Source organism: Cucurbita maxima, unplaced genomic scaffold (genome assembly GCF_002738345.1).
Source record: "Cucurbita maxima cultivar Rimu unplaced genomic scaffold, Cmax_1.0 Cma_Scf00002, whole genome shotgun sequence".
Classification (NCBI taxonomy): domain Eukaryota; kingdom Viridiplantae; phylum Streptophyta; class Magnoliopsida; order Cucurbitales; family Cucurbitaceae; genus Cucurbita; species Cucurbita maxima.
In genome coordinates this window covers 3,881,070-3,904,193 of record NW_019272018.1, presented here as the reverse complement: position 1 = coordinate 3,904,193, position 23,124 = coordinate 3,881,070, and the positions used below count along the sequence as shown (strand labels likewise).

Below are 23,124 nucleotides of genomic sequence, written 5' to 3'. Positions count from 1 at the left end.
TCGATCTAAACTAAACTTCAAACTCATTGTGTAAATATATATATATATATATATAGTTTTTTTTTTTTTTTTTAATTTAGTTTTTTCAGTTTTTTTTCCTCTTTTTAGTGTGTTTAAATATATTGCCAAATCATCGATCTCGAAATCAGGTGTGGGACCCACAAAACTTTGGCTTTTTTCCGCTTACCTGCCACGTAAGCTAGTTATCATCTAGAGTGTTCCTCGAAAAACACATAATGTATTAATTTTTTATTTTCTAAAACCATCGAGCCGAAATTAAAATTTATTTACTGAAATATAGTTATTTCACATTTCAATTTAATGTGTTAATTTAATTAAGGGTTTGATTTACTCAAAACTTATTTAAACAATTATTCAAAAATATTAAATTATAAAATTAGTTATAGTTAACTAATATAAACTATTATTAATTTATTTATTTATAAACATACATTTTTATGTAATTATTATTTTGCAATATTATATAATTTATAATTTATGATCTTGTAGATTATAAAAAATTAGAGAAAAAAATAAATAAATAAGAAAAAAGGTTGAGGCGGCGTTTTGTCTTGAAACGTGTGTGGAACATGAAGCGGACGATGCAGGAAGCCCTAATTTTACATTTTCCAAGCTGGAATTTTTAATATAAATTATAAAAATATTTTTGTTTGAAAATAAAAAGGGGGAATTATTAACGATAAAGAATAAGGCTACGTTTGGGGTTTGTTAATCACTCGCAAGGGGTGTGTGTATGGTTGGATGGAAGGACATGAGAGGGACCCTCTCCTTCCAAACATTACATTATCTCACTTTCTTCCAAATATTTTCTTTGTTTTCTCTCTCCTCTTGGATCCCACTTGGACTGTCCCCCTACTTCACATCACCGGAGCGGTACACGTAGAATCTGAGTTGTATGTCGAGATTTGTTACATAGTTTATAACATATTCTTTCAAACCTGTAAATCTAAGTCTCTTATCATGATGTTACTTGATTTTCATCCACTGTTTGTGTATCTTGCTCGCTACTGATTCTAATTAGATCTCTCGCGTTCATTGTGCCACCATTTGAACCAAAATGAACTAAAATTGTAAAAGGGTCGTGTTTTATTTGCTCGTGCTCAATGTTTTGTTTTTCGAGGAAATAAATAGGTGATGAAAAAAAAAAAAAAAACTCTTGTGGTGTTTGCCACGTATTTAAATCAAATAAATTATTATTATAAAATAATGTTGATGATGGGCTTACATTCAACCCCAATAGCTAAGGCATAGGCTTTGTCTTCTACTTAGTTGGGCCATGAAATCTAAGCCCAATGGGCTTTAAATGACAGAACGAATTTGTAGGCTAGTAATTATTGCGTGGACGGTTATGGGCCCGTCAATGAAAAAGTTTCGTAATTCATTCACTATATTTTATATAAATTAATATAATATCATGGGATATTTAGAAACTGCAATTAAAAAAATAAAATAATTTCTTATTTTAATTTTATTTTATGCGCAATTTAATTTAAGCAAATATATATATAATTTCCACGTATTATTTTCTCTTTCTCATATGGAATTAATTTTTTTTATTGTTTTAGGATAAAATCTTAATTATATGGACGAGCTTAAATATACTATTTATATTTTAAATATTTGTAATAATTTTTAAATTGTACTAACAAACGTAAAAAATAACGAACGCATAAAATACAAGTCGTTGAAAGGGACAAATGACATATCTCTATCATATTAATCAACTAATTGAATTCATATAAATAAATATTTACTGTAGGGATATTTTGATCGACCTTAATTATGTTGAACAACAAACAAAAGACAATAAACGGAACGTGTTTATCTCAAACAATCAGTTATTGAAAACGACACATAACATATCTCATACTATATTGATCGACTAACCATATCCATATTAATAAATGCTCATTTTTTATTAAAAAAAAGGGTGTATAAAGTTTCAAACATCATCATTATCCATTACTCCTAGTCAAATTGAGCTCGAGCTTTCACCCATATCTCATTTAATAGACTCGTAAAAAAAACATTCATCGAAAATAAGTTATACGCCTGATCGAAACGTTGACTATTAAATTAGATTCCATTAAATATATATAAAGGAAGTAAAAGCACGGATATCAACCTTTTAATTCGTAGGATTAATAGATTTACATACGTAACGATATATGTTCTGATCGTCTTTAAATATACTCTCGAAGACTGAATAGATAATCGAAAAGTAAGGGTATTATTGTAATATCACATCAAGTTGGCGTAGGGATTTTCAACTCTTTTTTTTAGGTTGCATGAGTAGGAATGACGCTGAAATGTTTTTCTTCTTATCCATTACTACATATCAAAGAAAAGCGATCCCAAATTTAGTTGTTTCGAAAGCCACATGACAGCTTCTCTATTAATCAATTGCACGTTGACACATGGCTCCACTCAGACAATGACACGTAGGCCCCCTTAAATTTAATTCTCTCCCCGTTTTATATTATTTTATATATTTATCCATTTCCATAATTGAAAATTACTAAAAGAGATAACTCATTAACAAGATTTATATGAATAAAGTTGTTTTTGAAAATAAAAGAAAAAAACCTTTTTACTTTCTTATAATAAAATAATTGGTGGGTAATTATTTTATAAAATAAAATTAAAAACTTTTGATAAAATATTAAGCATATCTACTTTTAATTTTTAAATTTTTTATTTTATTTTAGTCAAAATTGAAGAGCCCAAAATTTAAAATAGCTTTTAAGAGAGGGAGTTGGACCATACCCAAACCCATAACACCGCCTCCATTTTTAGGGTTTTGGTAAAGAGCTAAACTTATTCTTCGAGTTAGGTGAGAAGGTAGGCAATTGATAAGCTTAACAATTACACGTACGGTTATTATTTGAATTTTGATGAACGTTCTTAAAAATATTACGCCTAAAATATTTCAGACACTAATTTAGTTGAAAAAAATGAATGGTCCACAAATCCGATACGAATAAACTTAGAAAAAATGTTTGTTATAACTTCAATTTCTCGTACCTAATATTGATCCATATTATTAATTAATTTCCATGCTCACAGATCCTCTACCAATTATTATATAATTTTTTAAAGCAAAAAATAAAGGGAGAAAACTATATGCTAATAATTGATGATATTTTAGAGTAAGGGTGAAGGATAGTTAAGATGGTAACAAGTTGCGTGTGGTATCGAATATTAGAAGGCCCTTTGTGGTCCTTTCATGGTCTACTTTTTCATTATTACATGCTTTCTACAATGAATAAATAAATATTTATTTATTTGGGTTATAAGATAATTTCCAAAATTAATGGTTTGTTTGTTTTAATAATCAATGATGGTGACATATCATAATCATTATCCATTTTCACATAAAGTATTTCATTATTATTATTATTATTTTGAGAAATTTGAAGAGGGAAGTAAAAAATGTGATTTGAGATATGGACATGAGTTGGGCTTGAGGGAATAAAGTAAAGGTAATGGGCCCAGCCCACATAGTAGAAGGGTAAATTAATAGTAAAAATAAATATAATATTATTTATTATTATATGGATAAGGAAGTGGGGCCCATTTGCTTAGGTGGCTGCTGATGCACGCATTTCTCTCTATTCACACACAAAAATAAATAAAGCATAAAGAAAAAAAAAAAAAAAGTATCGATAATAATTATAAATCATATTTTAAAAAATTGATGGGTAGAAATGGATGTAACTAACTTATGTATCAAAATTGGAGCATGACGTTAATTAATGTTTATTTTTAATATTCTTTTACGTTATAATGATTACTATGAAGAAATGTCGTCATCTCCATAATATATTTTTTTTTTGTGTCATTTTGTAAATAAATATTTTAATTGATTTGGTTGATATGTTATTGTAATAATGTAAAAAAAATGGATTTTTAATATCTTTTAAAAAATTTTATTTTTCAAAAGGTAATAATTATTATTGTTATTATTATTTCAAGTTAAATGCTGGAAAAAATAAACCAGACTCATGTAATTATTATATTAAAATATAGATGGAATGTTTTGACCTTAGTAGCTATTTTTAAAGAACAAAATTATATATATTTTTTTTTCAATTATTGCAAAATTGAGATGTAATATTTTGATTTTATGAAATATAAACCTACGTATGGGCATGGCTATTGTGTTAGGACTAAAATTTTATTTATTTATTCTCCAAAATAAAATAAAAAAAGCATTAAATTAATTTTAAATTCTAATTGTGGATATTGGAACATTGCATTAGAGGGGGCGGCAGCCTAGGCAACCGAATAAAGGTTATAAATAATAATAAAATAAATAAAATAAATAATCCTTAACAACCGCCATTGTTGAACTTAAATCATCACCAAATTCATCATATCAATTATTGTTTTTATTATAACACTTACCAATTTCCCACTAATACATATAATTATTCCAAAATTATCAATATTATTTTTTATTTTATTTTAAATAATTATTTAACTAATTATTTATCGTTAATTATATTGATTTGATTGATTAATATTTAAAAAATTAAGCGATTAAAATGTTACAAATATGGAGTGTAGTTCACTAATTAATTAATTACCTAATTGTTTTTTTAAAGTAAAAAGGAGCATTAAATTTGTTCATACTAAACCCTCGTGGATTAGTTGGAAGTTAGCGAGACTAATTTGAAAATTGGACCCAATAATAACTTGCCACGTGTATGTCAGGGTAAATTCTAATTGAACTTGATAACCTTCCAGTCAAAGCAGCCACGTCAGAAGGTCGTGCTGACGGTGCGGCAACTTGGCTTATCTGCAATTTTTTTGTGGTGGCCCCTACCTATTATCCTATTATCTCAAAACGCGTTGTGTGTTTTAAATTTTTAGTTTAGTTTCTATAAATGAAATTAAATTATTTTTTATTGAAAATATTAAATTTTATTTTATATTTTAAATTAAAATTTTATTTCGATATTTCAACCCAATTTAATCTTATTTCATATCGGACTAAAATACAACTTATTATATTAATTAAAAAATAGATAAATAACTAATTATCATATCAAATGTAGACTATAATTTATGAACATTGTCAGCAACTGTTGTTAGCCCATTCATGTGGAATGATCATAATCAATGAATTTCAAATCAATAAAATTCTTGTGATATGATTTATTTAATCCAAAGTGTTAATCTTAGAGAATTACTTCTGAAAACCACTTTGCCTAAAGGTAGTTGAAAATGGCAGACGCAGAAGCATTTCCTCAAAAAAGACGGTGAAAATGGCCCCACCCTGTTCTTCCTTGTGCTTCAAATGCTTATAAAGCAGTTGCCTCTTGTACTAACCCCCTCAATATTCCCTCAAAATCCTTACATTTCCATTACTTTTCTGTTTCTCTCTGTTTTCTTCCCCAAAGAATAAGAGTAAAAAAAGAAGAACAGAAAGAAAATAAACCCACCCTTTTATATGTTCTTAAGAATCGGTGTTCAAAATGTTCAAAATGTTCAAAATGTCAAAGATTATGGTGTTGTTTTTGGGTTTGTTTTTGTGGGTTTGTTCATCAGGAATGGCCTCTGTAACTTATGACCACAAAGCCTTAATCATCAATGGCCGGAGGAGAATCTTGATCTCTGGCTCTATTCATTATCCAAGAAGCACTCCCCAGGTTCGAATAGCTCCAATGTGAATCTCGGGTTTGTTTGTTTATCTCTCTCTAATCACTGTTCTTCTTTATAGATGTGGCCGGACCTTATACAGAAGGCCAAAGATGGAGGGTTGGATGTTATTGAAACATATGTGTTCTGGAATGGCCATGAGCCTTCTCCTGGACAGGTAGAACAGGGAGTAATTTTGTTTTTGCCATATGGGTTTTTCTGGGGTTGGATTGTATTGATTCTTAGTGTTTTTGGTGTAAAATTTTCAGTATTATTTTGAGGATCGATACGATTTGGTGAGATTTGTGAAGCTTGTTCAACAAGCAGGCTTGTATGTTCATCTCCGGATTGGTCCATATGTTTGTGCAGAATGGAACTTTGGGTAAGATCTTGTTAATAATTTGTGCTCATGTGGCTCTGTTCTGACTGTTTTAATGCTTCAGTGGATTTCCTGTTTGGTTAAAGTATGTTCCTGGGATTGCCTTTAGGACAGACAATGGACCCTTTAAGGTAGGAAAAATTCTCTGTTCTTTTACTCTATGTTGAAGCAAATGGTTCTATGATTTGTTTGAATGATGGGTTTACTTGTTTTTAATAAAGGCTGCTATGCATAAATTCACCGAGAAGATTGTGAATATGATGAAGGGGGAGAAGTTATATCAAAACCAGGGAGGACCCATTATTCTGTCTCAGGTAACTTCCTACAAACACATAACAAGAGGCTTTTATTGGATTAAAAGCTGGGTTTTGAAGTTTTTGTTTAGTTCTTTATTCGTTTTTAATGTTTTGGGTGATAGATTGAGAATGAATATGGACCGGTGGAGTGGGAGATAGGTGCTCCTGGTAAATCTTACACCAAATGGGCTGCTCAAATGGCTGTAGGTCTTGACACTGGAGTGCCATGGGTGATGTGCAAGCAAGAGGATGCGCCTGACCCTGTGGTATACTATTCTGAACCTTTTTAGTCACGGGCTTCTTTTCTCTTACTGAGATGCTCTCATGTTAAGGAATATGTACTCGAATGTTTGTGTAGCTGACTGTGGATGGAACAGTACGAGAGTTGTGAGATTTCACGTTGGTTGGAGAGGAGAACGAAATATTTTTTATAAGGGTGCGGAAACCTCTCCCGAGTAGACATGTTTTAAAACTGTGAGGTTGATGGTGATACTTAACGGGCTAAAGTAGACAATATATACTAGCGATGGGTTTGGGCGGTTACAAATAGTATTAGAGCAAGACATTGGGCAGTGGACTTTTAAGGGGTGGATTGTGAGATCCCACATCGATTGGAGAGGGGAACGAAACATTTCGTATATGGGTGCGGAAACCTCTCCCTAGTAGACATGTTTTAAATCCGTGAGGCTGATGGTGATATGTAACAGGGCAAAGTAAACAATATCTGCTTAGGCTGATGGCGATATATTTTATCCACCTAATCATGCTTGCCTTCTTATATAAAGCTCTTCTTTATATTCTTAACATTTCTATCTACCTGGTTCTGTTTCAGATTGACACCTGCAATGGATTTTACTGTGAAAATTTCTGGCCGAACAAGAAATATAAGCCCAAAATGTGGACAGAAGCCTGGACTGGTTGGTAAGCAATTTATCCGGTGCCCGTTTTCATCAAATTGTAACAATTAGATTCCACGTCGGTTGGAGAGAGGAACGAAACATTCCTTATAAGGATGTAGAAACCTCTCCCTAAGAAATGCGTTTTAGAATCGTGAGACTGACAGCGATACATAACGAGCCAAAGCAGACAATATCTGACATGTTTTTCATTTGCAAAACATTCCAGGTACACTGAGTTTGGAGGCCCAGTTCCTTACAGGCCAGTTGAAGACTTAGCCTACTCTGTAGCAAGATTCATACAGAATGGTGGTTCTTTAGTTAATTATTATATGGTAATGAGCTATCAAGACTGTTCATAAAGATTGGCTCATTAATGGAATGATATCACATCCTTAACTCTTTCAAACTTTTCTCTCCTGCCAGTACCATGGAGGAACCAACTTCGGTCGAACTGCAGGCGGGCCATTCATTGCCACTAGCTACGACTACGACGCTCCGATCGACGAGTATGGTAAGCATGTGAAACAGTAGCTTTCAGAAGTAGATTCTGAGATGGTTTGATTGCTAATATTTGTTGGATATGGAAGGCCTATTAAGGGAACCGAAATGGGGACATCTAAGGGATCTGCATAAAGCCATCAAGTTGTGTGAGCCTGCTTTAGTGTCGGTAGATCCTACTGTGTCATCGTTAGGTAGCAACCAAGAGGTAGGATCATGATCTGGCTGATGAAAGGTTCATTTTTGTTTAGAAGATGGTTTGATTTGACTCTTTTTATGATATCTAAGGCTCATGTCTTCAAGACAAGATCAGGGTCATGTGCTGCTTTTCTAGCCAATTATGATGCATCCTCTTCTGCTAGAGTCAGCTTTGGAAATAATCAATATGACCTACCACCTTGGTCCGTCAGCATCCTTCCTGACTGCAAAACTGCCATTTTCAACACTGCAAAAGTAAGACAAAACACTTTTCAAATTCTGAAGTTTCATTGCGTGGATATCTTTTTTGTCTTAGAGGATTGTTCGGGGAGTCCCACGTTGGTTAATTAAGGGAATAATCATGCATTTATAAGTAAGGAATACATATTCGTTCGTATGAGGTCTGTTGGGGAAGTCCCGAGAGCTTACGCTCAAAGTGATACCATTGTGGAGGGTCGTGATTCCTAACATGGTATCAGAGGTATACCCTTAACTTAGCTATGTCGAACAAAGTAGTTGAGACTCTCGAAAATGTCAAACAAAGGGTATACTTTGTTCGAGGGCTCTAGATAAGAAGTCAAGCCTCGATTAAGGGGAGGTTGTTCGAGAGCTCCATTGACCTCAGGGGAGGCTCTATGGTGCACTTTGTTCGAGAGAAGGATTGTTGGAAGAGGAGTCCCACATCCGCTAATTAAGGGGTTGATCATGGGTTTATAAGTTCTTATGGGGAAACAAAAAGCAAAGCCACGAGAGTTTATGCTTAAAAGGATGAAATTTGATGTGACGATTTTTTACAGGTCGGGGCACCGAGCACACAGATTAAGATGACGCCGGTTAGTTCATTTTCATGGCATTCATACAATGAAGAAACTGCCTCTGCTTATGCTGATGATACAACCACCATGGCCGGGTTAGTGGAGCAAATAAGCGTCACCCGGGACACAACAGATTATCTGTGGTACATGACAGAGTAAGTAAAAACTTCATCGTTTACCGCAGTTTTGCTCTCTATTGAACACTGATTTACTCTTCTTCACCCCATGAATGTCCTTCACAGTATAAGAATCGACCCAAATGAAGGCTTCCTGAAGAGCGGACAATGGCCTCTCCTCACCATCTTTTCAGCAGGCCATGCATTGCATGTCTTCATAAATGGCCAGCTATCTGGTACATCAAGATAGATACTCATTTTTTTTTTACTTCAATATCTTCTAAACATCAACTAAATGATTCTAATATCATAATCTATAGGAACTGTTTATGGGAGTTTGGATCATCCCAAATTAACATTCAGTAAATACGTTAATCTAAGGCCAGGAGTTAACAAGCTTTCCATGTTGAGTGTTGCCGTTGGTCTATCCGTAAGTGTTTCAGGTTCTTGATTTCTCCGTTTCGTTAATATCGTCATTGATTCTAAACTCAACTTACATTTTTTCGTTTGCTCGATGTCAGAATGTCGGCGTGCATTACGAGACTTGGAATGCTGGTGTTTTAGGCCCTGTCACTTTGAAGGGACTAAACGAGGGGACAAGAGACATGTCTGGATATAGATGGTCGTACAAGGTACATTACACTAAACCAAGAGACATGTCTGCAATAGTACTAATGTTGTTAAAAACATGATGATCTCAATTATACTGTTCTTGAGCAGGTTGGCTTGAAAGGAGAAGCCATGAATCTTCATTCTGTTAGTGGAAGTAGCTCTGTTGAATGGGTGACAGGCTCATTGGTGGCTCGAAAACAGCCCCTCACATGGTACAAGGTGAGACAACCTTAAATTTAACCTTAAATTTCTACAGCTGCTCTATGGACAGACTTTTATGATCTTAACATTACAGACAACTTTCAATGCCCCGGGAGGCAATGAACCGTTGGCTCTAGATATGAGTAGCATGGGGAAAGGTCAGGTATGGGTTAACGGTCAGAGCATCGGGCGCCATTGGCCTGCATATACCGCTCGGGGTAGCTGTGGCAAATGCAGCTATGCGGGAATCTTTACTGAAAAGAAATGTCATTCTAACTGTGGAGAACCGTCACAAAGATGGTAAAAAAGTTATTTATAAGTTTCGTTTTACCTATTGTTTTTGCGCGTTCTTAACGATGAAACATTTGAAATTTTAGGTATCATGTTCCTCGTTCTTGGTTGAAATCGAGTGGGAACATATTGGTGGTTTTTGAAGAATGGGGTGGCAATCCTGAGGGGATCTCTTTGGTTAAGAGAGCCACTTCCTGATAATACCAAGAATCTTTCAATTTCGGCGGTCTGCAGCTAAGCTCAACCATGCCTCGTATTTCTCTCCGGTTTTACTATATACATTTAGATGTCTCAACATATAGTTCATCCCGAGTGGCGTAAACCGATTGCCAAACTTAGGTCGATAGCTTTGCGCCTCGGACCATATAGCTACACCGACATAGTGTTTGAATTCGCAAGAGAATAAGTGGAGAAGAATACCAAAACCAAACACCATTTTTATGTCAAATGTAGGTAGTGAAGAAGTTTGCTATGTACATAGAAAGAAAATCTATTCTTGGAGTTGAAAACTTTTATCCCATATTCATGATTCGATCATTGGTCGAGATTGTAATGTTTGAATACGATACAAATAATAAATAAAGTACATAATCATTATACTTTACTTTTTACATTAATAAATTGGAAGTGATCATATTAAATGTCTAAGTGTTGACACCTCACTAAAGAAATGATGAACATTTGATCACTTTGATGAAAGCAGGTCGTATCTAATTGAATTATACTCACGTCGCTTTGATATAATTATTATGAGTTAGAAATCATGCAAATTATTCGTAGGATTTCCTTTAAGTGAGAGCTTTTGTCTATATTAGAATTTAGGTATAAATATATAACCGTTCAAACCCATCACTATTAGATGTTGTCAACTTTAGCCCATTACGTATTGTCGTCAGCTTCATGATTTTTAGGATGTGTCTCTTAGGGAGAGATTGAGCTGTTACAAATGATATCAGAGTCAGATATCAGGTGGTGTGCGAGTGAGAACGTTGGGCCCTGAAGGAGAGGTGGATTGTGAGATCCCACGTCGGTTGGAGAGAGAAACAAAACATTTTTTTTATGAGGGTGTGGAAATCCCTCGGTAGTAAACGTGTTTTAAAAATCTTGAGGGGAGCAAAAAAATGAACGGATAATATCTACTAGGGGTGAGTTTGAGTCATGTGGGTATATATAGAAATTTTTTTATTAATTAAGCTGTTGGAAGGTCATAAATAAATAAATTAATTAAGCTATCAATTTCGAAAATTATCATAAATGGAGAATCGTTATTTGTAATTTTAAATTATTCCAAAGAAAAAGTATTTAAAAAAAGAAGTTATTTTAAACTTTAAATTTAAAATAAAATTAAGAAGTCAAAATTACAACTTCATGGTCAAAATTGGTCATTTCAATTCGGACCAACTTCAGAGTCCCAAGTCTCCTCTCTCGCTGCATTTGATGGTGAGTGAAATTGATTATGATTCAATTGCGCCGGCAACACTTTCCTTTTGATTTCTATGATTTCTGCCATTTCGCATTTTGTAATTCGTCGATCATGCTTCTGCAGGCTCCGAAACCTGTTACTAGTCCCGTTCCTGAAGCGTGGTACTCAACCATTGCGCTCTCAGTGATCGCTCCGATGGCCTCTTCGTTGCCGCTTCGATTTTCATGTAAGTTCGATTGAAACCGTCTCCTGAAGTGTAATGACTTCTGTTTGATGTTAACTATTCTGTGTGAAACGATGGGATTGCCCTATACAAGTAGATTAGAGTCTGTTTACTTTCACGGCATGATAGGATCTGGAATGCTTCCTTTAACTTTACCATCACATAGGTTTTTCAACCCTTTTTCCAATCTGAATAATCTTTCACATTTTCAACCAAAGTACTGCTCGTTTTTTCTCCTCTTTGGCTTCAAATGTAAATGCTCCGGTTAATATCAACTATTCAAAACATATCATAGCAATGCCATCCTACCTTTCCTTATTTCAAACATTGCATAGCTTATCATAACAGACCACCTTTGACATATCATATGGCGACACATACATAACCTCACATATCAAGGCTTATCACACATGACACGTTCAAGGCCACCAGTGTCATCATACTTAACGTAATTCTTCAAACTAAACCGATTGTAGAGTCACTTACTTGAATGGCCTAGGCTGAAGTCACTACGACCCCTTGATGCTATCTTAATATTGCTCTCTGAAATTCAATTCTACCTCAGAAATCCTACCATCATACACTAAAATTCTACTATGTAAATTGACTCATTTAATTTTACATAAAAATAGTTTAAATTAGTAAAAAGGTAATCATACTAACCTTAAATGCATTCGAAGAGTTGAGACTGTTAGGAATCACTGATGATATTATCTAGTTTATAATCAAGGAATACTATGACCATTGGTATGAGGTCTTTTGAGGAAGCCCAAAGCAAAGCTATGAGAGTTTATGCTCAAAGTAGACAATATCATACCATTGTGGAGAGTCGTGTTCATCTAACGGAAACAGATTAGCTGAAAGGAACTGCTCAAGTTGGAGGAAAGGAAGCAATTGTTGTAACTTAGAAAACCGAGACTTCTCTTTTATAGAAGTCCAACTCCCTACTTTTTCAACCTAAGACATAACAGATGTCGTGTTCCTATTATCCCAATAGATTAAATCCTTACTATCATCTTCTCTTGGAGCCTATGTTTGGGGTCACTCTAACCATATTGAATATTATTTGCAGCTATGAAGCTACATCTTCTAGAAAATCCGTATTCTGGCCAAGGAACTTACTGGAGGTGCAGTCGCCTTTGTCTTCTTGGTATGCATCTTTCTGTACATTTCTCTTATCAGTTTTATGCACATTTTTTCACCCACCAAACTTACTATACCAAACGACCTTTATTACTCCAAATCCACATTAGGAAATATTTTTATGTATTATTCAAAATTTCCAAATTGTCTGATTTTTTTAGTAATGATTTTGTGATTAGTTTCTAGTTTCTTAAGTTTAACTTGTCTGTCTTTGGATAAAAGATAAAATCCCATAAAATTTGAAATAAGAAAAATAAGTCAACAACACTCAAATTAAATCTAATTATAATGTTTGAACAACCAGAATACAATTATAAAACAAAATATGAAAGACCCCTAATTAGGAATTGAGGGTAAAATATTTTACCTTGAGATTTTTCTAAATATTTCAACTTGAAATTCTATCTCTAAAACCATGAATAAAATCTTTAAGTTCGACTTTACAAGTTTTAAATTTTTGGTCCTCGAATGCTACAATTGCAAAGCACAACGTTCGTAAAACTACCAAAAACTGAGAACTTATCGATGAAAAATTAACTTGTCTATTGACAATTATATTTGGTGTATTTTTCATCTTTTACAAATAATTTCAAAATTTTAAAAAAATTAGGGAATAGATGGATTATAAAATGAGAAAGTCATTAGTAAATAAGCTGTCACTTTTCACCAATTGGAGATGTTTAGTGTAAGTCATCAGGTTTGGGGCTTTCTCTCTCCCCCCTTTCTTTTTATAAATTTCACACTTCATTGAAATTGTTTCTTTTTTTTTTTTTTCTTTAAAAAGAAAATACTAAATAAGATTATGTTTTAAAATTACTAACAATATTTTTTGAGTTACAAGCTTAAATACTCTATCTTACACAAGATCCAAAAATATTATAAAAATAATAACTTTTTTTTGAAAAGTAGTACCGTAAAACCTAAAACAAGCCTTTATTACAATCTTACACAAAAGAGTCATAGAAAGAAAGTGTAGTAGAAGCAATGCTAGACTGGACGAAAAATTATCTTTCTAAATCTTTCAAAGCACAAATTGATCGTTTTTTAAAAATATACAATTAGACCTTTTAGAATTTAAATGAAAATTTATTATATCTGTATGAATCATACTAGAATTGTAAAGTCCAGGTACGTTCATATTAGACATTACTTAAACGTGCACATTGTTATAAAAACAACTCGTACCTTTGATCATAAATTTTTAAACGAATTAAATTCATGGCTTTAGTTCTAAAAAAGGCCAAAAAGATTGGTTTGAAATATTAGGACAATTGCCCATTGCTGAGGCAGTTTTCTAAAATAAGACAGCGACAACTTACCATCGCTACGTTTCTCATGTTTTCAAATGCTTAAATAGCACCTCACCCTTGCAGTGGAGCTCACCGTTCCTCGGTCAAAACATTGATATCTCGTCAGAATGTCAAAGGCTGTGCTGTTGTTTTTATGTTTGTTTTCATGGGTTTGTTTTGCAACGGACTCTGTGACTTATGATCGCAAAGCCGTGATCATTAATGGCCAGAGAAGAATTTTGATTTCTGGCTCTATTCATTACCCAAGAAGCACACCCCAGGTTCGAATACCACCAGCAGGAATCATTGGTGCTTTCTAATTCTCTTTCTAAAACTATTTCTGGGTGTTTGTGATGCTTGCAGATGTGGCCGGGCCTCATACAGAAGGCCAAAGATGGAGGGTTGGATGTTATTGATACATATGTATTCTGGAATGGCCATGAACCTTCTCCTAACAAGGTAGAATGGGAAAGTTTTTGTTTTTTGGGTTTAGATTATATTGATTTTTTGATATTTTGTTTTGCAAATTTACAGTATCATTTTGAGGATAGATACGATTTGGTGAAATTTATAAAGCTGGTTCAGCAAGCAGGCTTATATGTTCATCTCCGTATTGGTCCATATGTCTGTGCAGAATGGAACCTTGGGTAACATAAAATGATATTACCAGAATCTTAACAGAATTTGTTTTCATGTGGCTCTGACGCTCTGTTCTGATTTGTTTTTTTTTTCTTTTTCTCTTCAACAATTCAGTGGATTTCCTGTTTGGCTGAAGTTTGTTCCTGGCATTTCCTTTAGGACAGACAATGAACCCTTCAAGGTTAGAAAATTCTGAAATGTCCATAAAATCATGGACATAAATAATTTTATGGTCCATTTTTCTTTAATATAGGAGGCTATGCAAAAATTTGTTACGAAGATTGTCGATTTGATGAAGTTTGAGAAGCTGTATCACTCCCAGGGAGGACCTATTATTATGTCTCAGGTAAATTTCAAACATATGAACAAGAATCGTTGCTTGCAATTTTAAAGATTGTTTATTTGTTTGTTTAATGTTTTATGTGACAGATTGAGAATGAATATGGCCCAACGGAATGGGAAATAGGTGCCCCTGGTAAATTTTACACCAAATGGGCTGCTCAAATGGCAGTAGGCCTTGGCACTGGAGTGCCATGGGTTATGTGCAAGCAAGAGGATGCCCCTGACCCTGTGGTAAGCCATTCTAATCCCTCTTTTATGGCCTACGGACCTATATGATTGAGTTGTTCATTCCATACTGGGCTTGAGTCATAATTTCATTCCATACCGGACTTGAGTCATAAGTTCATTCCATACCGGACTTGAGTCATAAGTTCATTCCATACCGGGCTTGAGTCATAAGTTCATTCCATACCGGGCAAGACTGGAATAGGTGGAATAGGCTTACGGACTTGTTTGATTGAGTCATAAGTTCATTCCATATAGGGCCAGACCGGAATAGGAATAGGCTTATGGACCTATCTGATTGAGTCATAAGTTCATTCCATATCAGGCCAGACCGGAATATGAATAAACTTATGGACCTATCTGATTGAGTCATAAGTTCATTCCATATCGGGCTAGACCGGAATAGAAATATGCTTACGAACCTATCTGATTGAGTCATAAGTTCATTCCATATCGGGCTAGACCGGAATAGGAATAGGCTTACGAACCTATCTGATTGAGTCATAAGTTCATTCCATATCGGACTAGACCGGAATAGGAATAGGCTTACGAACCTATTTGATTGAGTCATAAGTTCATTCCATATCGGGCCAGACCGGAATAGAAATAGGCTTACGAACCTATCTGATTGAGTCATAAGTTCATTCCATACCGGGTCAAACCGGAATAGGAATAGGCTTACGAACCTATCTGATTGAGTCATAAGTTCATTCCATACAGGGCCAGACCGGAATAGGAATAAGCTTACGGACCTGTTTTTTTACCTATTTCTCTACCTTTGGGCTTCTATTGAATTAGGTTTGATTGTCCAGACTTATTATATAATTAGTAAATTTATGAATCTTGAGGATAATTCTTACAGTTCTGCTTCAGATTGACACCTGCAATGGGTTTTACTGCGAAAATTTCAAACCAAACCGGGATTATAAGCCCAAAATATGGACAGAAGTCTGGAGCGGTTGGTACGTAACTTATCCTTTGTGTGGATTAGAAGATCAAGGTCTCTTGGAATGGAATTGACATTCTTGTCATTTGTTTAATATTCAAGGTACGCTGAATTTGGTGGCCCAAGACCTTACAGGCCAGTCGAGGACTTAGCCTTTTCTGTTGCAAAATTCGTACAGAATGGCGGTTCTATGTTCAACTATTATATGGTAATAAGCTACCAAGAGTGTTCTGTACAGATAGGCCAATTAATGCAAATTATATAATTTTCTTTACTCTTTCAGTGTTCTCTCATGACAGTATCATGGAGGAACTAACTTTGCGCGAACATCTGGTGGGCCTTTCATTGCCACTTCCTATGACTTTGATGCTCCGATTGATGAGTTTGGTATGCTTGAGAAATTCTGGAATAGGTTATCAGATGTTTTGATTATTCTGATGAATCTTTCTTGGATGTGGCAGGCCTTGTAAGGGAACCAAAATGGAGTCATTTAAAAGAGTTGCACAAAGCTATCAAGATGTGTGAACCCGCTTTAGTATCAGTAGATCCTACCGTTACTTGGCTAGGGAAAAATCAAGAGGTAGCTGATGAAATAATATCAAGCTATAATTGTTTGAAACAGTGTCTAATATGATTTTTTTTTAGGCTCGTGTCTTTAAGTCAAGTTCTGGGTCATGTGCTGCCTTCCTAGGAAATTATGACACATCATCTTCTGCAATGGTCAGCTTTTGGAACACCCAATACCACCTACCACCATGGTCCATCAGCATCCTTCCTGACTGCAAATCTGTAGTGTTCAACACTGCAGAGGTAAGAAATATTCAAAATCATTTAACTTATATGATTCTTGATGATAATATATTGATGCGATGGATGTTTACAGGTTGGGGTTCGAAGTTCGAATATTCAGATGACGCCAGTTACTTCATTTGGGTGGCAATCATACAAAGAAGAAATTGTTACTCCTTATGCTCAGGATACAATAACCAAGAATGGGTTAGTGGAGCAAGTTCATGTCACCTGGGATACAACAGATTATCTGTGGTACATGACAGAGTAAGAACCAATACCCATTTTGTTGAACATTTTGTCGAGAACTGTTGAAAACAAACTCAATTGTTTATCTTTTTCAGTATAAAAATTGATCCAAGTGAAGGATTCCTGAAAAGCGGAGAGTGGCCTCTTCTCACCATCTTTTCAGCAGGCCATGCTTTGCATGTTTTCATAAATGGCCAGCTATTCGGTACATTTTGATACACATGTTCATAATTTAATAATCTTCCAATCATTAGCTAAGTCATTATTTTCTGAATTTAGGTACTGTATATGGGAGTTTGGAGAATCCCAAATTGACATTCAGTAAATACGTTCAACTAAAGGCAGGAGATAACGAGCTTGCCATACTCAGTGTTGCTATTGGTCTTCCGGTTAGTTTCTTCATTTCTAATATCCTTATTATTGATTCTGAACTAACTCAACGCTCAATGTCAGAATGTTGGCCTGTATTTCGACACTTGGAATGTTGGCGTTTTAGGCCCGGTGACGTTGAAGGGTCTGCAAGAGGGCACAAGAGACATGTCGGGATATAAATGGTCATACAAGGTACATTGCCACATTACCATTACCAAACCAGTGTAGTAGTGCTAATGTTAGAAGCTAGAGAATCTGATTACAAATGTTTTCTGAGAAGGTTGGGTTAAGAGGAGAACTCATGAATCTTCATTCTGTTCGTGGAAGTAACTCAGTTAGATGGGCAAAAGGGAAATGGTTGGTTGAAAAAGAACCCCTCACCTGGTACAAGGTAAGTTAAATTTGTTTTTGTATGGTGACAAACTTGCTGTAACGTACCAAATTGGCAGACCACTTTTACTACCCCGGGAGGCAATGAACCACTAGCTTTAGATTTGAGCACAATGGGTAAAGGTCAAATATGGGTTAACGGTCGAAGCATCGGTCGTTATTTTTCGGGTTACATCGCGCACAGCGGTTGTAACAACTGCACTTATCCTGGAATCTTTACTGAGAAGAAATGTCTTTCTAACTGTGGAGAGTCCTCTCAAAGATGGTATTAACAGTTACTCCTTGGGCACTGGTTTCTAACTTTTAGAGTACCTATTGGCAATGAATAAAGGTTTTAAAATCTCAGGTACCACGTTCCTCGCGAATGGTTGCTATCGAGCGGCAACTTACTGGTAGTTTTTGAAGAATTTGGTGGAAATCCTGGTGGGATTTCTTTGGTTAAGAGAACTACGGTGTGATGATACCCACCCATAAGCATAAGTTTTTTGCTTGCTTGTGTATAGAAATAAATGTTGTTCTTGGGTTCTTCAAAACTTTGATCCAAAATTCAATCCGTTATGCATTTATTTGATCCATTTGTTATGTTTGAATACAATATAAGTTTAATATATAGAATATTTTATGTATTTTTGTTAAATTAAAATATGTATAATATTATGAACAAATGATAAATTTAGTGCTATTGGCTTTGAATTTGTTTTTGTCATTTGTTCGTAGAAATTTATTTAACATATTTTGTTGCAATTTAAAAATTATAATGGCTTTTTCCTCCGTCTCTTATATGGGTTTCATAGGAATTTGTTCTACAAGCGTCTTGTTTATCTCGATGTCTTGTTTATCTCGTGAAACGGGCAGAATGACTATTCCAATTCTAAAAATACTAAGTATTTTAATTTTTTTTAAATTATAAAATTAAAAATTATTTTTTTTTTTACCAAATTTATAATTTAACCTACAATATTGTAAATTATATAACAAATTATCTTATTTTGGTTAAATTAAAATAGGTTTTAATATAATGATTAAATGATAAATTTAGTGGCTTTGAATTTGTTTTTTGTGGTTTTTTCATAGAAGTTTTGTAAAATCATAAAATGAATTTTAATTTTTAAAATTATAAATTAACATTTAATTTTCAACCAAATTTGTAATTTAACCTACAATATATTAAAAATTATATAACATTTTAAAGTACAATTTTGTAGTCAAAATTAGCCTTTTCATTTCAGCAAAATAACCCTAAAGTACTCCGTTCCCCATATCTCTTCCCTCAGTCGTCAATTCCAGTTGACCAGAGAGAACTCCAGATCTCTTTGGAATCAGTTCTTCGCCCCCCACCGGATTTGATGGTGAGTGAAATTGAAGTCGATGGAATCATGGTCGAATTGCTTTGGAAACAGTTCCTTTTGATTTCGACGTCTTTAACGTTTCGCGTTTTGTAATTCTATGGACCATCATTTTGCAGGCTCCGAAACCTGTTACGAGTCCCGTCCCCGAAGCCTGGTACCCAACCCTTGCGGTCTTGATGATCGCTGTTGGCCTTATCATTACCGCCTCGTTTTTCATGTAAGTTCTATTGGATCTGTCTCTCTGTTGCAAAATGAAATCTGGTTGATGTTAATTATTCACGTGAAATGATTGGTTTTCCCCCTTTCTCGTTCTTTGCAAGTAGATCAGTGTTTGTTTAGTCTACTTCCAGACATTTGTTACTTGCTTAATTCTCTTTGATTACAATGGAATTGTTAGAACATAATTAGTTGTGAAGTTTACAAGTTTCTGATCTTTGGTTCGGAAGTGTGGGAATTTCTTGATCCAATCAAGTACCATTATCTTTTTGTACCATCCATACTGAAATTGAGAAACATTGTGAAATTTAAGTTTGAATGCGTTGACACTCATCTATTTCCTTCAGAGATGTTCTTTAGTAGGCTTCAGGCTTTTCATCAAACTCACGGTGGGACTAATTTTCATTATCCAAGCCTTTGTTTATATCGTCCAGCAGAAGAAGGCCATTGAACCATCGATAGAAAAGTCCACCGTGCTCTCTTTCACAAGAATTCCTCCATTTAAGGACGTTCAACCTTTAAAAGTGAACAATGAAGGTCAATCCCCGACTCTAGGAAGGTAGACTCCAACCTACGAGTCCTTTGCTTGACGTAGAGGAAGATTTTTGTTGTTTTGGGGTCAAGAAATTGTGAAGTTTTCCCCCTTCCGCTAAATTTCTATTTCTGCCACACTTTCAGAATTTTATTTCAAAAGAAAAATGGGGATATGTACTCCCTTCAACGAAAGCGATCCTCCAGGAAGAGAATTTAGAGATGGATAGAATTAGTATCTCGATAGTTATCTTTTCCCTCTTTGGTGATTCATCCAAGGACGCTCTCCACTACAGAATCCCCTTACGACTTAGAAATCATCGAGAGGAGCTCCCTTTAAGGCAGACAAACATTTCAGAGATAGAACTATTCAAGATTCACTCTCAAATAGTTCCTTAAAAACTCCTTCCAAGTGCCCTTTTAAAAAAGATCCCAATTGTCTTGATAACGGGCCATAAGAAAAACCATCAAGAACAAGTGACTTTGCCCTATCACTCCCGAGGACTTATTGGTTAATCTCCCCTAAAGTGAAAGGCGCTACCAAATCATTCTTTTCCCTTTCAGAGATAGGGCTCCAATCAATTCAAATAACAAAAGGTTTAGGAACCACTTTGAGATCGTAGAGATTAGAGAAGTAAAAGAGAGGACCTCTTCCTAAGCTTCCCGTTATCTTTAACTCAGGGCCCAAGTTCCTACTTCTTCTGCCACTAATCCCCCTTGTGGAAGAAGGAAGTGTTGCAATCTCCTTCCTTTGCTCATTTAATCTTGGATTTTTGCCTCCAAGTACAAGTTTCTTTTCTGATCAGCTCTACAAATTCCACTCGACTTTAAAAAAATCAACCAAACGACTGACTACTTTTGATGCTTTATAATGTAGTATGATTTGAGTGATGAGTAAAGACCCATTTCTCATGGACTGCGGAAAACTAATATGGTTATTAATATCCGTGTTTGGCAGTTTGATGATTTTATGTTTCTGTTTATTGTCACCCTTGACTTGATGGTGACGGACTGTACGCCATCACAGATGTTGTTTGTTGCTTTATGTAGTTGTAGCAGTATGCAAGCACAAATGCTTCTAATGGAGACTGATTATAATCTCTCTATTAAGATGATAAGCAATATAAGGAGAAAATTATTGAACTTGATTGATTGGGATTTCTAATTTGATCAAATTAATTTTTGCTGTCAAGATCTATAACACAACCAAGTTTCATAATTTTCTGTTATGGTAGGACCAGATGACATTTTCGTATCATTCCAATAGATCAAATGTTACTGTCATATCGTTCTGGAGTCTATTGTTTTGGGGTCGCTCTAACCATATCAGCTATCATTTGCAGCTATGAAGCTACAACTTCTAGGAAAAACCGTAGTCTGGCCACGGAACTTACGAGAGGAGCCGTTGCCTCAGTTTTCTTGGTATGAATCTCTCTGTAGATCTCTTTAATCGGTTATGCAGATTTTCTCCTTCGCACTGTCCGTGAGCAGAGATTATCCTTGTTTTCAGATTGAGTATTGCCAAATTTGATGATGGAGCTTGATGTTATATATTTACAGCTCTACGTTGTTGTCTGTTGCAGGGTTTTGGATCTTTGTTCTTGCTGCTTGCTTCTGGTGTTTATGTCTAACCTATTAGAAGAACATGTTGAGAACTTTTTTTATTTAGCGGACTCAGTTTTACATGTATGATGCTGGGCTAGGACTACTTACGTAAAAACAGTGGTCTATTTTTCCAATGAGGAATGAATATTTTCGATTTTTTTCTTTAGAATGGAGCATTATACTTATACAATGCATTATGATTGAAGGGATTTTGATTTTGCTGACTCTGAAAATGGCAGTTTTATGAAGAAATCAGCTTTCTCCATTGAAAATGGCAATTGGAAGGAAGAAGGTTGGGTTGATATTGCTTGCTTGATTCCACCCCATATGTAGGGACTAGGGAGCGTTCCCAATCCTTGCTAACAACAATTGTCCCGTAGGTTTTGAGCCCTGTTCTTTAACTTAGCTCCTTTTATTTTCATTTTTATACTCCTGCGTTATATATATATATTAAAAAGCCAATTTTGAAAATTAAAAAAATAATTAGAAACTTATTTTTATTTTTTTGAATTTAGCTAAAAAATCAAATATTTTGTTAAGAAATATGAAACATATTACATAGAAATGTTTAGTTTATTAGAAACTAAACTAAACATTTGTAAAGTGAGGTTTTAGTTTTATGGTTTTGGTCTTCTAAAAATAAGTTTTATCTATCATATTATTTGTTTATTTGTTTTGGTACCTACTTTCTAATGTAGAGTTATGGGAACTAAACAAAAGAAAAAATAGTTTTAAGAAACTTATTTTTTAAATTTTGCTAAAACTTCAAATGTCTCTTTAGTAATTAAATTTGGTAGGAAAACTAGCTTGAATTTAAAACAAAAAAATTGATTAGTTACCAAATGCGGTAGTAACTAATATATTAGGTTTTAATAACGTTGTTGAATTTTTAAAAAATAATTTATTTTCAATTGTAACATAATTGAATTTTTAATTATCTTTACCAAAATTATAAGCTTAATTTTGTTTGTATCATTTTATTTGATATTATATCTTGTAAGTGAAGTTTTTAGTTATATATCTCAATCAATTATCATTAGAATCAAAATTTAAAGTTTTATGTATCAACATCACCTAATAAATTTGTTACTTTTACTATATGTAAAACAAAACTATTTGACACAATTAAAAGTTTGTTGGATTATTAATATGAGGGTTATCTAGAAACTCTATTTTATGAAATTTATGAGAGATAAAAAAAAAGTGTGGATGCTTTATTTAGAAATTCTTTGGCACTGAATCCAAGTATTCAAGAAGAACAAATTGTTCCCGCTCGATATCGTCAAGAATTATTGACTACTGAATGGGAACAAGTTCAGAATCGTGCTTTAATGAGTTGTCAAGCAGTCCGCTTCTCTCTGTCCAAAAAATGCATTATTAGAATTCAATTAGAATGCCACGTGACTTGAGATTTAGGATTGCGG

At 34.3% G+C, this 23,124-nt stretch overlaps 4 protein-coding genes across 4 annotated transcripts in view; 3 read left to right on the top strand and 1 right to left on the bottom strand.

Moving 5' to 3' along the window:
• LOC111466881 (glutamate-rich WD repeat-containing protein 1) overlaps positions 1-8,377 on the bottom strand; it is a 21,924-nt gene extending 13,547 nt beyond the window's left edge. Inside the window, exons 1-2 of the mRNA XM_023111560.1 lie at positions 8,372-8,377; positions 3,205-3,209 (exon numbers count right to left, since the gene is read on the bottom strand). The gene's annotated coding sequence lies outside the window, so the exon portion shown is untranslated. The remainder of the gene's footprint in view (positions 1-3,204; positions 3,210-8,371) is intronic.
• On the top strand, positions 5,345-10,582 carry LOC111466450 (beta-galactosidase-like). Its single transcript, XM_023111116.1, has 18 exons — positions 5,345-5,675; positions 5,747-5,842; positions 5,934-6,046; positions 6,108-6,174; positions 6,265-6,357; positions 6,462-6,605; positions 7,172-7,260; positions 7,465-7,570; positions 7,662-7,749; positions 7,826-7,944; positions 8,025-8,189; positions 8,732-8,904; positions 8,992-9,101; positions 9,186-9,295; positions 9,387-9,497; positions 9,586-9,696; positions 9,773-9,978; positions 10,056-10,582. The coding sequence occupies exons 1-18, from the start codon at positions 5,502-5,504 to the stop codon at positions 10,165-10,167; spliced, it is 2,187 nt and encodes a 728-aa protein (XP_022966884.1). The 5' UTR covers positions 5,345-5,501; the 3' UTR covers positions 10,168-10,582.
• A 741-nt stretch (positions 10,583-11,323) lies between these two features.
• On the top strand, positions 11,324-18,625 carry LOC111466457 (beta-galactosidase-like). Its single transcript, XM_023111126.1, has 21 exons — positions 11,324-11,409; positions 11,516-11,618; positions 12,688-12,765; positions 14,132-14,328; positions 14,411-14,506; positions 14,582-14,694; positions 14,801-14,867; positions 14,940-15,032; positions 15,116-15,259; positions 16,127-16,215; positions 16,302-16,407; positions 16,499-16,586; positions 16,661-16,779; positions 16,845-17,009; positions 17,083-17,255; positions 17,333-17,442; positions 17,517-17,626; positions 17,691-17,801; positions 17,890-18,000; positions 18,059-18,264; positions 18,346-18,625. Exons 4-21 carry the CDS (start codon positions 14,176-14,178, stop codon positions 18,455-18,457), a joined length of 2,166 nt encoding a protein of 721 aa, XP_022966894.1. The 5' UTR covers positions 11,324-11,409; positions 11,516-11,618; positions 12,688-12,765; positions 14,132-14,175; the 3' UTR covers positions 18,458-18,625.
• A 569-nt stretch (positions 18,626-19,194) lies between these two features.
• LOC111467831 (transmembrane protein 258-like) lies at positions 19,195-21,924 on the top strand. Its single transcript, XM_023112896.1, has 4 exons — positions 19,195-19,348; positions 19,465-19,565; positions 21,439-21,517; positions 21,679-21,924. The coding sequence occupies exons 1-4, from the start codon at positions 19,346-19,348 to the stop codon at positions 21,724-21,726; spliced, it is 231 nt and encodes a 76-aa protein (XP_022968664.1). The 5' UTR covers positions 19,195-19,345; the 3' UTR covers positions 21,727-21,924.
• Positions 21,925-23,124: the final 1,200 nt, after the last annotated feature.

Bases quoted from the DNA above. Each gene is read 5' to 3' on its own strand.
- LOC111466450 (XM_023111116.1), top strand. From the start codon at position 5,502: ATGTTCAAAATGTTCAAAATGTCAAAGATTATGGTGTTGTTTTTGGGT. The intron at 6,358-6,461 runs GTAACTTCCTAC...TTTGGGTGATAG, and splicing joins GACCCATTATTCTGTCTCAG to ATTGAGAATGAATATGGACC. The intron at 7,750-7,825 runs GTAAGCATGTGA...TGGATATGGAAG, and splicing joins CGCTCCGATCGACGAGTATG to GCCTATTAAGGGAACCGAAA.
- LOC111466457 (XM_023111126.1), top strand. From the start codon at position 14,176: ATGTCAAAGGCTGTGCTGTTGTTTTTATGTTTGTTTTCATGGGTTTGT. The intron at 14,695-14,800 runs GTAACATAAAAT...TCAACAATTCAG, and splicing joins TGTGCAGAATGGAACCTTGG to TGGATTTCCTGTTTGGCTGA. The intron at 14,868-14,939 runs GTTAGAAAATTC...TCTTTAATATAG, and splicing joins CAGACAATGAACCCTTCAAG to GAGGCTATGCAAAAATTTGT.
- LOC111467831 (XM_023112896.1), top strand. The intron at 19,566-21,438 runs GTAAGTTCTATT...TATCATTTGCAG, and splicing joins ATTACCGCCTCGTTTTTCAT to CTATGAAGCTACAACTTCTA. The intron at 21,518-21,678 runs GTATGAATCTCT...TGTCTGTTGCAG, and splicing joins CCGTTGCCTCAGTTTTCTTG to GGTTTTGGATCTTTGTTCTT.